This window comes from Melanotaenia boesemani, chromosome 20, assembly GCF_017639745.1.
Source record: "Melanotaenia boesemani isolate fMelBoe1 chromosome 20, fMelBoe1.pri, whole genome shotgun sequence".
Taxonomy (NCBI): domain Eukaryota; kingdom Metazoa; phylum Chordata; class Actinopteri; order Atheriniformes; family Melanotaeniidae; genus Melanotaenia; species Melanotaenia boesemani.
In genome coordinates, this window is record NC_055701.1 from 3,958,248 (window position 1) to 3,974,909 (window position 16,662).

At 37.5% G+C, this 16,662-nt stretch overlaps 1 protein-coding gene across 3 annotated transcripts in view; it reads right to left on the bottom strand.

Annotated features, from left to right (window-relative positions):
- Positions 1–5,961: 5,961 nt before the first annotated feature.
- kif6 (kinesin family member 6) overlaps positions 5,962–16,662 on the bottom strand; it is a 66,562-nt gene continuing 55,861 nt past the window's right edge. The window contains exons 16-23 of one of the 3 annotated variants that reach the window (XM_041972688.1): positions 16,486–16,536; positions 15,694–15,781; positions 15,432–15,567; positions 14,380–14,468; positions 9,580–9,669; positions 9,373–9,459; positions 6,793–6,913; positions 5,962–6,310 (exon numbers count right to left, since the gene is read on the bottom strand). In XM_041972688.1, coding sequence (XP_041828622.1) covers positions 6,293–6,310; positions 6,793–6,913; positions 9,373–9,459; positions 9,580–9,669; positions 14,380–14,468; positions 15,432–15,567; positions 15,694–15,781; positions 16,486–16,536 — 680 coding nt within the window. In that variant the 3' untranslated portion in view covers positions 5,962–6,292. Of the gene's footprint in view, positions 6,311–6,792; positions 6,914–9,372; positions 9,475–9,579; positions 9,670–14,379; positions 14,469–15,431; positions 15,568–15,693; positions 15,782–16,485; positions 16,537–16,662 lie in introns of all 3 variants that reach the window. The other 2 variants (XM_041972687.1, XM_041972689.1) reach the window with 2 other exon arrangements.

Below are 16,662 nucleotides of genomic sequence, written 5' to 3' on the forward strand. Positions count from 1 at the left end.
TCCCACCAAATATTTACTCAATGAATTACTGATATCTGGACACAAGTAAGGTCAGTCGTCACTAAAATGTCATAAATTTATTCATTTGTTACCATTTCATCTCACAAACATCCTAATTTAATTTTTTATTTTACAACAAAAGGTGATTTTTTTTTACAGGGGACCTCAACAAGATAATATTCCCTCTCTGATTGGTCAAGGTACCATAGATTTTGATTTAGGGGTTGCCTGGCTAACAACCAAACACCTCTCCTCCATCTGGACACACACTTTTTACTGTTTCCACAAAAAAGGAAGCAGCAGCAACATCTTGTCAGCAGAACAAAAGTTAATGTTTTATCTGCAGCTTCGAAGTGCTGATGCCTTTTTCTAAGACTTTCCTCAGGTTCTGGATGATGGATTTTTTTTTCTTTAAACGGGAAGCTTGTGAAAAAATGTAGTGCAGCTAAAAACAAATTATTGGAATCCTAAACCACTGCAGTAAGTGCAGTTAAACTGTCAAAGAACATAAACTGTATTTATTTTTGTATAAACATTATCATCACTTTACATGAACAATCACCAGATGTTTCCACAATAACAGCAGCCATAAGTGTTTGTGGAGGAGAGGGAGGAGAGGACATTTTGAAGAGTTGCGTTAAGGGCTGTCTGATTATGAGGCATAAACCAAACAGCTGAGACAGATAAGCTAATGGAGATTAGTGACTTCATTGTGTATAAATCCAGCGTGTTGAACGTGTCTGTTAGGATATTAGAGAAGTGTTGGCTCCTGTAGAAAGTCATTTCAGAAAAAATGGTTCCATCTCTGATCAACTCTATTCCAAATTCAACTTTGGCGGCTTTAGAAAATGCAAATATTTATAATATTTGGTTTCATAACAAACCGTTTCTTCATCGGGTGATGGGTATGAACTCCTTGCAGGACAGATTAAACTCTGTTTCTGTTATGAAGTTGTGTAAGGCTACATTCACTCTGCAGGCGACTGCAAATGACCCACATCTGACTTTTTTGTCCCTGAATGATCCATAGCTGATCTTCTTATTACAGCCTGAACAGCACAAATCCAATTTTTACAACTCCAACCCAGGCCACTTTCACATGTGGTACTAAACTGAATCGATTCTATTGAACGGTTCTTTTAAATGAACAATGAGAACCGAATCACAGTTGGAAGCTGTTTGTTCGCAAGCTTTTCTTTTTTATATAGACATTGTTGACGCTGCCTTCACATGGCGTGTGCGTGCCATCACGGCAGTCTGACGTCCAACATTCAGGTGAATGCATCTATGGGCAGAAAGTATTGCTCAGATAGAAAAACGGAGTTCTATCCTGAACCTTTATTAAAATTTTCAGGTTTATATTATTTTTATTTTTATTATATTTTTGCATTTGTCCTGTATTTAAAAACGTCTTGTATAGCAGATTTTATATAGCAACATATTTTCTTTAATTATTTTTCATTGTTTTTATGTATTGAGAGTTTTTTTGCTTTACTAAAATGTTCTTGTGCTGAAAATTTTGGAGTAAAATTGTTTTGCATGGAAGTTAATTGTAGCCTGCTTAGTTTTATTGTGACACAAAGTGTTTTTGGTAAGGGAATATTTAAAATAGGGATCTCACTGTGAAAGCATAGAGATGTGGAGCCAGCTTATGGAATGGTTACTATGAAAACACAAGCCAAATGAAATTATAACTAATATTTTAGAAATTCCCACCAAGAGAGTATATATTAGAGGAATGTGTAAGTTTGAATTATTTTGATCCATTTCTTAGCTTCTTATTGCTACCAGTGATTGTTTCCTTGATTAGAATGATTTATCCCTGATTCAATTCTATAAAATATAAATAAAAAAATAAGAACAAGCCAGACTTTTGAATGGCTCTTTGAAAGGAATGACTCCGTAAGATCCTGCTCTCTTTAAAGAGAATAACTCCCATCTCTAGTCTGAAGGGTCATGTCACATTTCATCCAACTTTTATGTCCATGAAGAGAGACAGGTCTCACAATTCTGCGACAGAGGAGATGGGACATGGTAAGTTGGAAGGTGGCCAGAACAATGTTGTATCATATTTTTGTAGGACAACTCTGAAATGGCTGCACACACGCTAACAGGTGTAGCGTCCATGTTTACCTCTGTAGACACAGCGCACTGTATGTGGCGTTACGCCTGCCTCTGCACGAACGGGTCACTTCAAAGGCGTGTAGAGTTCCCACTGAAGTGTGATGGAGGTCGCGTTTAAAGGATAATGTGAACAAGAATGCAAAAAAAAAAAAGATTTCTGCAAAAAATTGGTTTTGGGTATTAAGACCTGAGGTATGAATGTAGAATTACATGCAGAATGTGTTGTCTTGCTGAAAACGACAGACCATCATTGGGAAAAGATGTCTGAAGGAAAGCATGACTTGGTCTAAAATCTGTATATATATCAATCAGCATTATTGGTTCCTTCACATATGCATAAGAAGACAGAAAATTATGAAGCCTCTGTAAAGATTACACACTTCTACATGAGTTATTTAAATAAATTAACGTATTGAAATATTTAGATGAAGATTTCGGGCTTGAATAATAAAATAAATTCTGTTTATCAGGTCAACTTTGACAAATAAATTTCATTAAACCTGTCAGTTTAACATGTGTGTTCTTGTTTTTTAAGGTTCTGGATCAGATATACACAAGTGATAAAGAGTCAATAAAGCTTCACATAAAGCATAATAATAAGAAGAAGGAGGAGAAGAAAATACACTTTTTAAGCCTATCAAACAGCCAGCTGTCACTGCAGCTCGTATCCTACAGTATCTGCAAACAGCTGTTATTCCAGAAAATATTAACCTGCTGATGAATCATGTCACCCTGGATGTTTAGACGTGTTCCACAGGAGGAAGATTTGAATGATGACAATTCCTTTCCAAATTATGGCACCTTCATAAAAAATCCTAATAATAAAACAGAAAGAAAAGCTTATTTAAAAAAAACAGTTTTTTTTCTTTCAGCTTTTAACTTAGGACTGATAGTAAACATGACAGCCATAATTCCACACCACAACAAGGTCTGAAGCAATAGTAAATCTGGATCTTAGACTTGATGACCAAAATAATTTAAAGTCAGCTGGAAATATCTAGTTGAAGAGCAACATTAACTTTCTACATGTCTGCACTCAGGTGAAGGAATGATGTCGGATAAATGAGGTTCAGCACAAACATCCACATGAACTCAAACTCACTTTTGGTTTCATAAAACATGTTCTGGTCATAACTCAATGCAAACAGTTGAAAAAAACTCTTACAACTGCAGAAAAGAATAAAAAGCGATTTGAAGATCAGCTGTGAAGTTTTCCTGATCTCTGAAGCAGATTGTAGAAACTGTCTGAGAAACTGAGACGTTTCAGTTTGCAGTGTGAACATCTGCAGCATCATGCGTGTTTAAGGGTCTTTTTTTCTTACTTGGCTACAGCTTTTGGCGAGACTCATGGCAAAAACAAGTTAACAGATTCAAAGAATTTGGTTTGTGCCTTTCAGCTAGCTTACAAGCTAATAGAGCGTACATAAAGCACAGCTTGATGTCATTATCTCATTATTATTTTATAAATGTAATAATTTTGATATTCCATGTGCACAAATACATCCACAAATCAAAACAAATGCCAGCTCTTAAAATGTAAACTAGCAACTAGTTTCGATGCTTCCTCTCTTTTCTGTCCTGGAGAATGAAGCATCGTTGATTTCCAAAAAGAAACTCAGGCTGTGGTTGGTTCAAATTCTTTTAAATGAGGTGTTACTGAATTCTGGATCGTCTTTATATATTTTCACTTTGAATAAAGTTTTAGCTTCCAGTTGTGGGTGCAGTGTGGAATTCTGAGTCCATATAATGATTTCTTTATGAAATTATCTGTATCTTATTATAAAAAATGTTTTGTCCTTTGAGTAAAGTGACTTCTCTGATTTTATCATCTCAGCAGATGATAAAATTATTATTTTTTTTATTTTATATTAAAAGCAGTATTCTTCTAATGTTAAATCCCAGTATTTCTCTACAGTCTTTCATCAAGTGATGAGTCCCCTGCTCTTCTGTACTTACAAAAAGCCACAGCCTCTCTGGGATGTTTTTCTACACCCAGTCACTTGACTGTCTTGTTGCAGCGTAACCAATCATTTGGAAGGCACTCCATCTGGTGATCTTTTTAAGATTTGTTGCAGTCTTCTGTTACACTGTTTCCTTTTGTGCAATTTAGTGTTGATATCCAATTCATATATATTTTTTAAAAAGCCCACTAGTTTCAAATTGTGTTGTCTGTATTGCGTGTTATTTCACTTCAACTTGGTTTTCAAATGATGTGCAAATCACTACATTTTGTTTTCTTTTACTAACACTGTCACAAATATGACTTTGAAGGCCGAGTTGATTTGGAGAAAGATCCAAGGCAACCAAGATCCAAGGCTTGGATGCAAAGTGTGCAGCTGCTTGCCATCCATCAAACAAATAAATGCAAAACAATGCAAATATGTTGACAAGTTCTCTCTGATTTTGAGATGATTCTAGGGCTTAAAGGGTCTTATGGTGATTAAAAGTGATTGAAGCATCACAAAGGTAAAGCCAAGTAAAAAAATATATATATACTCTTAATTCTAGAGTTTTAAATATTAGTAAATATTTTTTAGAAATAATATTTTCCTTACCAGGACACAAAATAAAGTTAATCCGATCTCACATGAAGTTTTGCTGCTCTCTGAAGGACCAGCCACAGCATTTAAATCAGGTTGAGGTCTGGACTTTGGGCCATGTCAACAACATGATCCTTTTTTATTTTCATCCATTTTGTTGTAGATCTGTTGCTGTTTGTGATCTTTGGCCTGCTGCATGAAACAATTTCAAGCTTTAGCTGTCAGACAGATGGACTCATATTTGACTCTAAAATACTTTGGCATCTAGAGTCCACTCAAAGAGCACAAGGTATCCAGGTCCTGTGACTGCAGAGCAACCCCAGATAATCATCCCTCCACCACCGTGCTGGGCAAATCAGTGCTGATGTCTTTCCTCCTTGGCATTATGTTAACACACACCTGAAGCAGCAAACTGAAAAAAAATCTGCTTTTATAGAAGTGCCATAAAGATAACTTAATGAAGTTCACTTTCATTTTCATGTGACTCTGTGTATATCTGATTTACTTGTTTTTTTTTTTATTAAGATAAAAAAAAAACACACTTCACAATTGTTGAAATACGATAAACAAGTAAACTGATAATTTGTCTTTTAACCAAATTAAATTAACTTGGACAGATTTTTTGTCACTAAATAATCACACAATATGTGTGTTAAGCAGTTTATTTCGTGTTTAGAGCAGAAACTCAACTTAAAATATTCTATTTGTATCTGTAGGTTTTCTAGAGACCTGTTTTAGGTGTTTTTCTGCCTTTGGCCTGCAGCATGCTGGGAAATGAGCCACTTCTATTAACAGCAGAAAGCAACTGATTAACAACTGATTCTGCCTATTTAATCTTTAATATGACACCAACAAAGACCTGAGACACAGCAAACTCCCTCCAACAGCTTTTAGAATATATGCGGGGGTGTATTTCAAGTAATCTTGAAAAACTATCATTAGCAATGGACTGCATTTCCACCACAGCTTTCAGTTTTCCTTACAGCATTTGTGAATGAAAGTCATAGATTTTTTTCTACGCAACTGCAAATCAAAAGGAGTTAGGATCCTGCCGATGTCTGGAAGTGTTCCTGAGCCATGTCTGTTTTTAATGCAATGCTGCCTGAAGACCCAAAGATCACCACCATCCTATACTAATCTTTCAGTTATGACCTTTTGTGCAGAGACGTCTGCTGATTCTCTGAATCTTTTAATGACGGTAAAATAGATGATGGAATATTCTTTGCAATTGGACTTAATTGGCCCAGTATTTTAATCTGTGCAAGTATGTCAGCATCTCACAATTCCTCCAATTTCAGTTTATTAGTATAAAAAATACTCCTGTTCATATATTACATGGTTTTAAAATAATAAAAAAAAACAAACAAAAAAACCAAAACCAAATATTATAATATTGTGAAAACCTGTGAAAACTTTTAGGAATTTGGGTGCAGACATCTTTCTGACGGTCAGCTCTTTTAGATATCTTCAAACATTTGTTCAGACGAATCAGCTGAAACAAGCTGTGACTTCCGGAGTCAGAGACAGAATGTGTGGTGTGTGTTGAGATACAGAGTTTCTCAGTCTTTCTTTCACCTTGCAGATGTGGGGGATGAGGAGGCAGCTTGAGTCCTTCGTATGACTGCATTTCACTTCCGAGGGGGGGCCTGAAATACACAAGAATGAAAAGAATGTATAATTGTTAAAAGAGGTCCATATCCAGAAACCTACGACTTTAATAACAAGAAGGGAAAAGGGAAAGGATTTGCTCCTCAGCTGGAATATATTTGTGTCTGGTGTTTCTGCACCATCGCTCTGTTTGTTCGCATGATTTCAGCTGTTCTGGATATCTGGTTGCAAATCACAAGACAGCCAGTCTACTGAAGTGCCTGCCAAAGCAAGCGGCTGCACGGAGGTCGAAGAAGGGGAACAGACACAAGCAGAACGACAGCGTAGAGTCACTCTTCTGCAGATGCAGTCCAGCTAAAAGATCAGTTTGCATCATTTTTTTCATTTCATACATATTGCTCACAGCTTGTTTCCTCAAGTGATTTTAGATTAATTTAAACGATCAAATGTTAATAATTAAAGAACCACTAGAGAGCAGTGCTGAGTGTGGGACGTATTCTGTGTTTCAGTGTGTTATTACCCGTCCTGCTGAGGAGGTCCCTGACATCCTGGCCTTGACAAACGCCAGGATGTCAGCATCAACTTGCTGGTCTCCAGTCAGTGGAACAGAGGCATATGGGATTGTGGTGGTGGGAAGGGCCCTGAAAGATCCTCATGATTACTCTGACATGTTAATACTCAGATTTATTACACACAGAAAAGAACAACATATTGATCTGACCAACAGCAACCTTCCCCCACCTCCCTTAACAGCTATAAAACTTTTTAAAGCTCCAAACATTTAAAGCAAAAAAACATTAGCAGGTAGCGACTCCTCATATCTTAGAGCCTGTGTGTGAAACAAGAAGGTGCCTTCACTGCAAGTGGATGTTTGAGAAGGACTGAAGAATAATGATACACCGAGTGTTTTACTGCAGCTGTAAAAATGGTGAGACATAGGATTATGATTTGTTAACAGACATTGTAGACATTACTTCACAAAGATATAAAAATTTATGGCGGCATTCATAAACAGAGAAAACACAGAAAAGCTGTAAAATCTGCAGGACCTAGATTTAAGATTTAAGGGCTACTTTAAACATACAGTATAGACAGTGCTACTATAACATATGTGGTAAACATCAGAAAATCTTTGGTCTGTTTTTTGAGATGCTGGTGACATTTTCTGGGTTAAAGAATGCAACCAGAAGAATGAAGCAACATTAATCCTGTAATGTCCTGCTCTACGTTTTTCAGTGACTGTGCTCTCTTATTAGAAATTTATAGGGTTTAGCCAAGTGGAGCCGTCTCTATCACTCAGTGTTTAAAACACTGTTTCTTAACAGGTTAATGACTTAGAGAGGTATGATAAGTTAAAAGTCTGAGTTTTTAAGTCACACTGGTTTCTCTCTTTGACCTGCTTGATCACCATAGTAACTGATGCTGAACACGTCACCTGCTCAGGATAAGATCATCCTTGTTTTGGAGTAACTTGTCTGTAGAAAGCTCCAAAGTTTCACTCATTCTGTTTCTGATGACATTCTAGTCAGTAAAATCAGACTGAAGCAATTTTAACATGCTGATTTCAGACATGAGAAGCTTACAGAGATCACTTGATTGAGTTAATTGTCACAATGTCTGAAAATAAATAATTTTGGTTTATATCTTAAAAGCCAAATTATGAAAACATAATGTAAGGAGTAGAAGGATATTTTTCTTTGTTTAATCTATGAAATGGACTAAAAATCATCCCTTTTGAGCTGTAAGTTATGACAAACTGTAGGCTATAGGTCACATTACCATGGAAACCAGGCTTTCAGTTGCTGAATAAGAAAACGTTAACCATCCATTTTTGCCTTCAGAACTGCCTTCATTCTTGGTGTATTAGATTCAACCAGGTGGTGGAAACCTTCCTCAGAGGTTTTCTCCATGTTGACATGACAGCATCACACAGTTGCTGCAGGTTTGTCGGCTTTCTGTCGGTTGTCCAGTGTTGGTGAGTGTGTGTGAATTGTAGCCTCAGTTTCCTGTTCTTAGCCGGCAGGAGGCACCCGGTGTGTCTTCTGCTGCTGTAGCCCATCTGCTTCAAGGTTGGACGTGTTGTGTGTTCAGAGAGGCTGTTCTACAGACCTTGGTTGGAACCAGTTCTGATCTCCTTCCTGTCGTCTTTCTATCATCTCCAACCAGTCTGCCCATTCTCCTCTGACCTCTGACATCAACCAGACATTCTGGTCCAGACGACTGCTGCTCGCTGGATATTTTCTCTTCTTCAGACCGTTCTCTGGAAACCCTTTAGATAGACTCTGCACTATAACATCCCATGATATAATGAAGCACTCAGCACTTTTACATCTCAGTTTAGATCCTAGTTTATGGGTTCCTTCTTCTGATCCGAGATCAACAATATTTAATCTATTTTTATATCTCTTTTATTATTATTTTTCTAATTATGATACACTTTAATCTCCCTCTGTTATTATTCTTATTGTTGTATAGTGTTGGCCTGACAAGGGACTAAAGATGAAAATTAGCTTTAGCTATTATCCTGCATATTCACATTTAGATGGAAATTAATATGCAATTCTGGAGTTTTTGAAAATAAAAACGAACTCAACGAACTAAAACTCAGAATCCCAGTAGATTAGCAGTTTTTAAAATAGTCAGACCAACAACCATGTCACATTCAAAGTCTCTTAACTCCCCTTTCTTCCTCTTTCTAATGCTCAGTTTGAACTTCAACAAGTTGTTTTTATCATGTCTAGATGATTTAAATTGCTGCCATGTGATTGGCTGATTAAATATTAGTGTTAACAAGCAGAGGAGCAGGTGAATCTGACAAAGTGGCTGGTAAACATTTATGTATTATGTTACATTTTAAACTTCCAATATCAGATGTAACTCAGTTTAGAAGAAAAAATGAAGCGTTCTCAGCCTGAAGAGGAAAACTATAATCAGAACTATCATCTCTGAATTGAAGCTAAGATTTGTGTCACTCAGCAAACACAAAAAAAGTCTGGCTGGATTAAACTTGCTCCATATTAAACCCTTCTGATCTCATTCCAGCAGATGCCAGAGAAATGAAAAACTAGTCCTGTATCCCTTCAGGTCTGTGTTCACATACCTCTGCTCAGTGGAGGAACTGAAGTCCATTGTGTTCTCATTCAGGGAGTTATTGTGCCTGGCGGGCATAGCCGGAAATGGAGGCACACTTTTGGGGCCAACGCTTTGGAAATGTAAAGACATATTCTTATTACCATTCTGTGATGATGCTGTGTAATCCCATCATGCTTTACAGAAAACAAATGAGATAACATGAAACATGGCTGACCTCAGATCTTCAACAGAAGAGATGAAGCAGTCTGGATTTGTGTCTACATGTGATAGAGGTTCTTTCATGGTACTGCTCAGTCCAGGAACACTTCATAAGAGGAGAGAGACCTAATGACAACACTGTCACATAATCCGACAAAACTGCATTTTTATTTGTAGGTAGGGCAAAGCATAAACTGGTGCACGTCTTTCTCTAAACCACAAGAGGGAGCTGTAGTATAAGGTTTTTTTTGCATTTCATGAGATTTTTGCAGGTTTAACAGGTAAAATGAAGACTTTTAAAAATCTTTTTAATGCATTCAATATTATTAATACCTGCAGTGTAACATGGTGATGCTGAATGAAATGATGAATGAAATTCCACACAAACTGCATGACTTCCAGTGTCCAACAGTTTAACTTTCAGTTTCTACATGCATCATGTCAGCCAACAAAGAACCGTTGACAGCATGGCTGCAGTGCTAAACACAATGCTGACAAATCCTAGGATCAATATCTTTCATCAAAACCTTTGTCTAACACCGCCTGTCTCACCTTTTTTTAACCTCTATTTACACAGGTAGTCCCATTGAGACACAATCTCTATTACAAGAGAGACCTGTTAACCTAACATGCATGTTTTTGGAAGATGGGAGGAAGTACATGGAGAGAACCCACTCATACACAGGAAGAACATGCAAACTCCACACAGAAATCATTAAATGTAGATTGTGTGTTGAGCCTGTTCTCTTTAATAAGACCACAGATGGAGAAGCAAACAAACACAACGCCATTAAATGCCAAGATTTATTCAATATCTGTTCCATGGAAACGAGAGCTGAAGAGCTGCAGGTTTTTGGCCACTAATCAAGAGCTATCTGAGCACAGATGGTGACAGGGTAAAAATAACATTCATATCTTGAGCAGAAATAAGTTGGTGAGAACATATTTCTTCTTGCAACATGATTAGTTTCTGTATATAACCAGAGTTCAGAACAAACAGACAATGTAGACTTTTTATTCTTTTTTGCAAGTCAAAAACAATTTCTTCCATGAAATGTTTTTAAAATACAACACCGACGGTACAACACTTTGCAGCTCTGTTAACTGCAGCAGTTTTAGGGGGGCAGGGCACTCACTTCACTCCACCCCTTTTATACTTGATGTGCCTCTTGAATACAATAGTATGGCTTTGTGTAAACCTTCAAAAGTAAATTTTCAGATGCTAATCTTACAAATGGCTGCTGAAAGGAAATCCACATAAGTTTCCAAACTTAAAACTCTGTGCTTCTGACTCTTTTTGATTCCACACTGAAATTCATTGAGCACATTCCTAGAGCCAACTTTGCTCTCCAGCATCCAGAGAGTAAGAAACTGAACTTCACAATGCTTATTAAAGCCTGAAGCATCAAATGAAAGCTGCATTTTACTTATTATTAGTGCTACAGATGCCAGCATCTGGATATCAACAAGCCGGTCGTTTTAAACACGCACCATTGCTGACTCAGCAAAGAAACCCAAGTGGACATTATTGGAAGATGTGAGGTAAAGAAAGTGAAAGGGACCGAACGAGAGTTAGCATTAGCAAGGGCCGACAAACTGAAAATCTACCAAACTTCTGTGGTGGGGCTTTAAAAAGGAGACATTTACATTCTGTTTTTCCCTTTACAATTTTCTTATTGTAATTGAAACAAAAAATGTGACTTGAAAATACCAAAGATCTGAACTTCCAACCAGCAAAACAAAAATGTGATAAAATGGTAACAAGAAGTAAAATTTCATTTTCAGGAACTAAGGTAAGGTTTCTGAGCTCAGACTTTGATATTTTATATAGTTTCCGAAAGAGGCAGCTTATTTATTAAAGTTTGAAATATTTCACTTGTTATTCTTGATCTAATTAAGCATTAAACCAAATATCAGGATTAATAGGAGGATTCTGAGGACCATTAGGTCATGTCTGTTTGTCAGGATGTGTTGAGGGTGAAGAGGCAGGACCCAAATGAAAGGTGAAGAGACAGGAGGCAAATGGGCGTAGAAGATGATGATTTTTGTAAAGTAACAGAAGGCGCCTTTGTATTGTGTCATAGCAGGATACAAAGACATGCATTTTCAAAAACAATAAATCAGGCCAAGAAGCACACAAGGAAAATCTGGGAGTGGAAAATGAGGATGTGGTAGTGAACAAAAGAAAAGAAGGTGTATATATGCACTGTGGGGTAATAACCAAACGAGGACCAGGTGGGACAATTAAACAAGGACCGGTAGTGAACAAATCAACACAGGAAGGGATATAGGTGGTGGGCCAAGGGAAGATTTTGTGTATTTGGACGATCCCCACCGAGGGAGGACCTAATTTTTTGTTAACAGCATCTTCATTTTTCATCAGTTAAAACAAAAATTGTTGGCACTCTCACCTCTTGCACATTTTGCTGGTACCGGCAAACCGAGCGGTCAGCGGTAGTTGTACTTATTGTCCAATGACACGCCGCAAAACTTGCCTCGGGCTGGGGGTGGCTTGTAACCAGCCAGTAACAAATGTGGGGTTTTTCTTGCTGGCTTTTAAGCTAGTGCTTTCATTGTTGATCCCATCAGCCTGCTAAAGATCACACAAATAACTTTGAAAGGTAAAATGAATCGCTATAAAAAGTTCATTATCAAGCTTCATTGTATTTTTGAAACAGATAGTCCTGTAATCCCCTTTACAGACACAGGATGGAAGAAGTTTATTGATTCTGTGTTTATGTGGAAAGAGCTTGGTACCAGAGAGAGTACTGTGGCAGAAGAGGCAGCGCAGAAATTTAATCTACAAACTGAGGTTTGTCATTAAAAACAGACTCAAGACCCACCTTTTTAGTTTAGCATTTTAATCATTACTTTTATTATTACTATTGTATTTATTCATTTATTTATTCTTAACACACAGGCTGTATTCGGCTTCTATTTATTTATCATTTATGTATTTGTTTTATCATTTTGTATTCTCTTATTTCACGGGTTCTCTTATTTTATGGGTCTTAGCAATATTACTTGTATACCCAGGGTTGGTTTTTAGATTGTTTTAGATTTGGTTTTACAGTGTTTTATCTCAGTGTTTCCCCACACCACTAGACCCCAGAATTTATGACAGTGTTTCCTTGGTCCTTTTAACTTTCCTTGGTCCTTTAAACTTGCTTTTACCCTCTGTGTTGTGTGTGTGTTTGATGGGAAGGGGTGGGGGGTGGGCTTGCTGCTCTTGGGTTGGGGTTCTGGGGGATTTTACTCTCTGTAAAGCACCTTGAGTTGCTATTTTTCTGTATGAAAGGTGCTATATAAATAAAGTTTTAATTTGATTTGATTGTCATGCTACATTGTATAACTGGCTTTGACTTGCTAAAAGACTGAAAATGGAAATTACCTTTGCTAATTGTCCCTTTATAAATAAGTTAACTTTAATTTTCAGGAACCTGCTGCACTTCCAGCCAACAGTGGCTGTCACAGACACTGCTACAGCCACTTCACTAACATCACATACATAAAACGAGCCCAGAGGAGAAGTGAAAAGGCATCTTTATTTCAGAAAGAGGCTGAAAGAGAGGGTCGGTGTCAAATGAGGAAACAATATTTAAGGGTTTAAGAGAAAAAAATGGAAACTGGCATCAAGGCACAATTATATTGAGTACGTCGAAATTGTGAACCAAACTTTGTCTTTAACTTGTAACATAAGCTCATTGCATTCTTAGAATTATGTAAAAAGACTCAATATAGTAGCTCTCACTGGATGCTTCTGGATTTTGCCCCCTGAGCCCCAAGCTTACTGAATTTCCTTCCATTCTATCTCTCGCTCTGGCTATTTATCGTAACACCAGTAATATACACGAAATAAACTAACCGGTAACAATAATTATATTTACACACGTGGCTGAGCTTTTAATGACTGACGCTGGCCAGCAGCCAAATGACCACAAGTTTAACCTTGAACAATTACGGTTATTTCACAGCAGGTTTGGTGAAAGATGTGATATTAATTTGTTAAGAACAAACAGAGATACTGAAATATAGATTCAGATCTCTTGAGCGTCACATTTGTGTAATTAATTGATAAATTAATCGAGCGTGCGTTAACAAGACCTAGCATTTACACAAAATAAACTTCGCCAAAGTTATGCATCAAATAAATAGCACAGATAGCATTTTTGAGCAACTTTTATACTTAGTTTCTTCTTATGCAGATTTATTGGCGGTTGGCAAACAATAATACTTACCAACAAAAGCTGCTTCTTTAGCTTATTAAAAAGGTTTTTAGATGCGTCCACCACGTTTCCACCAGCTGATATTCTTGAGATCAACAGCTGGTCTTCGCATAGCTACATCTGATTGGCTGAATAACGTCATGTGATTTTTATCTTTCGATGCCATTGGTTCAATAAACTTAATAAGCTGCGGGTGTTTGCCGGTAAATTTACCAAACTTTAAAGTATGATTGTGGAAAAAAGTGCAAGAACTACGAGTGCCAACAAACAAAATCTGATTAAGAAAAAAACAAGCTTTAAAATATAAAAGATCCAGGTCCTCCCTCACTGGGGAACATTATTTTCAAAAACCAAAGCTGATAAGCAGCTTTGGCCCATTGTCTAATAACCCTAAAAAAATGTTAGAAAAAGGAAACCAGAACAGCAAATAAGGAACAGTCAGACATCCAACAAAAATCCAAACCAGAACCCACAGACCATGACATTTTTAACTTCTATGTCCCCTTTAATAAGCTGCAGCACTGAAAGGATGGAAAGACAGAGAAGGAGCAGTGATACAACTTTCCTATCAAACACAGAAAATGTCTCACCCGAATCCTGGAGTGCCTGGTGATGGTGGCTGACAGGCTGCATTTGGTGAAGCTGTGGGGCATCTGACGGTGGCTCCTGATTCTGGTTCCTGTACACAAGTAATGAGAAAATTACAAAAATATTTCTTCAAAAGGATAAACTTCTTAACATAAATATAATTGTTAAAAACAGTGTGACCATGAGTGTAAGAGGACTAGAGAACATTAAACCTCAGGTGTTTTGGGTCTTTCAGCTCCATCGTATATCTTTTCCAAAGTTTATGTGAATACATCTGCATGATAAATAGTTAGAGAGAGCTGCTGGACATAAACTGGCAAGACGAGGGATCTGCTTCCTGCATATGTACGGCCGTCTGTCGGACTTCCTCTTCTTCCCATTTGTCATTCAGTGATACATTTCCAAACACTGCTCAGGTGTGAGAGAGCTGTTGCTCTCCATTCATAAGATCAAAACTAAAGAGTAGAGTCCAGCAGCAGCTGCTCATCAGATGCTTAACGTCTCTGTTTTGGCTGGTTTCCAAAATGTGCACCACAGACAGTGAGGCTGAGAAAATGTGTCAGCGGTGACTTTCCCATGAGTCAGCGTGAAATTTTAGCCAATTAAGTGCAAACGTTATCATTCACCATGATGGAGCGTGGTATTTAAGGGCAAACATATTCTTATCTTATTAGCCCAATCTCAGACACTGAGTCATTTCTTATCTTCACTGTCTTACTGTTGTTTTGCCTTATTTCAGTCACACAGAATTCAGAAAAAAGGATTTCTGTTCATATCTCTTCTATACATCCTCCCACAAACTTCCATTGTGCATGATGTTAAACAGATTCTCTGGAGTCAAAGACAAATTTATATCAGCTTACACACAATAACGTGTCCATAAATGTCAATATTCAGACAAAAAATATCCATAAATACAGACACAGACAAAAAAAGACAATCCTAATATCAGAAGCACATTTTTGAGACTTCATGCACTGCCATGAGGTCATGCTTGCAGGTGATTTATGTGGTGATGTCATACAGATAGGTACATAGAGGTGAGGTCAGTCACCTGCAGATTTGAGGCCTCCTGGCTCCACCACTGCTGGAAATCTTTCTGGATCTTGACCTTCACCCTCTCCAACAACAGCTGCAGATGCTCGATCTCTGTTTTCAGCGCTTTCAGGCGGCCAATGGTGCTCATGTATCTGACAGGAGATATCAGCAGCACAAAATTCATCTTCTGTCTGCGTTACGCAGCACCTGCTGTGTTCAATCAATCCAAGCAGGGTCCTCAGTGGGGAACATTTGCCATAATAATTCAGACAACTCACGCCACTTTTTCTTGCTTAATCTGTTTGCACAGGTTTTCTGCCACGAGGTCAAACTCCTCTTCAGCCTGTGGTTGATTCCCCATGACACCTATTGTGTAATTGGACAACCAGAGGGAATGACAACAGATTTAAAGACAGTCAGTTGGGCTTTTTATATATAAAAAGACTAATAAAGTCAACATTTTTGTTTAAATACATGTATGGTCATATGAGCACACAAAGAATGCATTAAACTTTTAGCTCTGGATAATAAAAACAGGCTGTTGTGAAGAATTTTCTGAAGCAGGACTCAAAATAACAAGAGAAGCCTTCCACGCCTGAACTGGAGGGAGATGTTTGTGTTTTATGACCAGATTTCCTCATCAAAGCCTTCATGTCACTGATCAAAACAGTCAGAACAGAGTAAATGAAGGAGTTTCTGGGTTGTGCTGCCCAGTCTTTGGTCTCTGAGCTTTCAGTCAGAAGTGAAGCCTCCTGAGAAATCTCTGATGTGGCCACTGATGCACTCGCAGTACAAGAACACCCACAATATTCAGTGTTTACAAGAATTCAGAGAAGAGTTTGGTGTTGAAAAGATGGTTAAACTGTTTGAGACAACTTTTTTTTTTTACTTTTACATGAACTTCAAATTTGGGTAGAAAAGAAGTGCAGCTGCAAGGAGATTGTTCTCCATCTGATTCATTTTTGATATCGTGCATGTCCTTTTGCTGCTGATGTGGGCACATGGAGTTGCTTCTTAAAACATTATTAAAATTCTGCAGTAAATAATATCCTCTGTCATCTTGATCTTACCATGAGCTGCTTTCTGTTTCCTCCGTGTTTCCAACTGTTTCTTCAACTCAGCTGGAGGAGCAGATGGAAATGAGAAAGACAAAACAGATTTTTTATTCTAAAAAATGATTTCAATAATCAACTACTCAGTTTGTCTCTGTTAAAAATGATGTACAAGCAGTGTTATGATTATTGCAG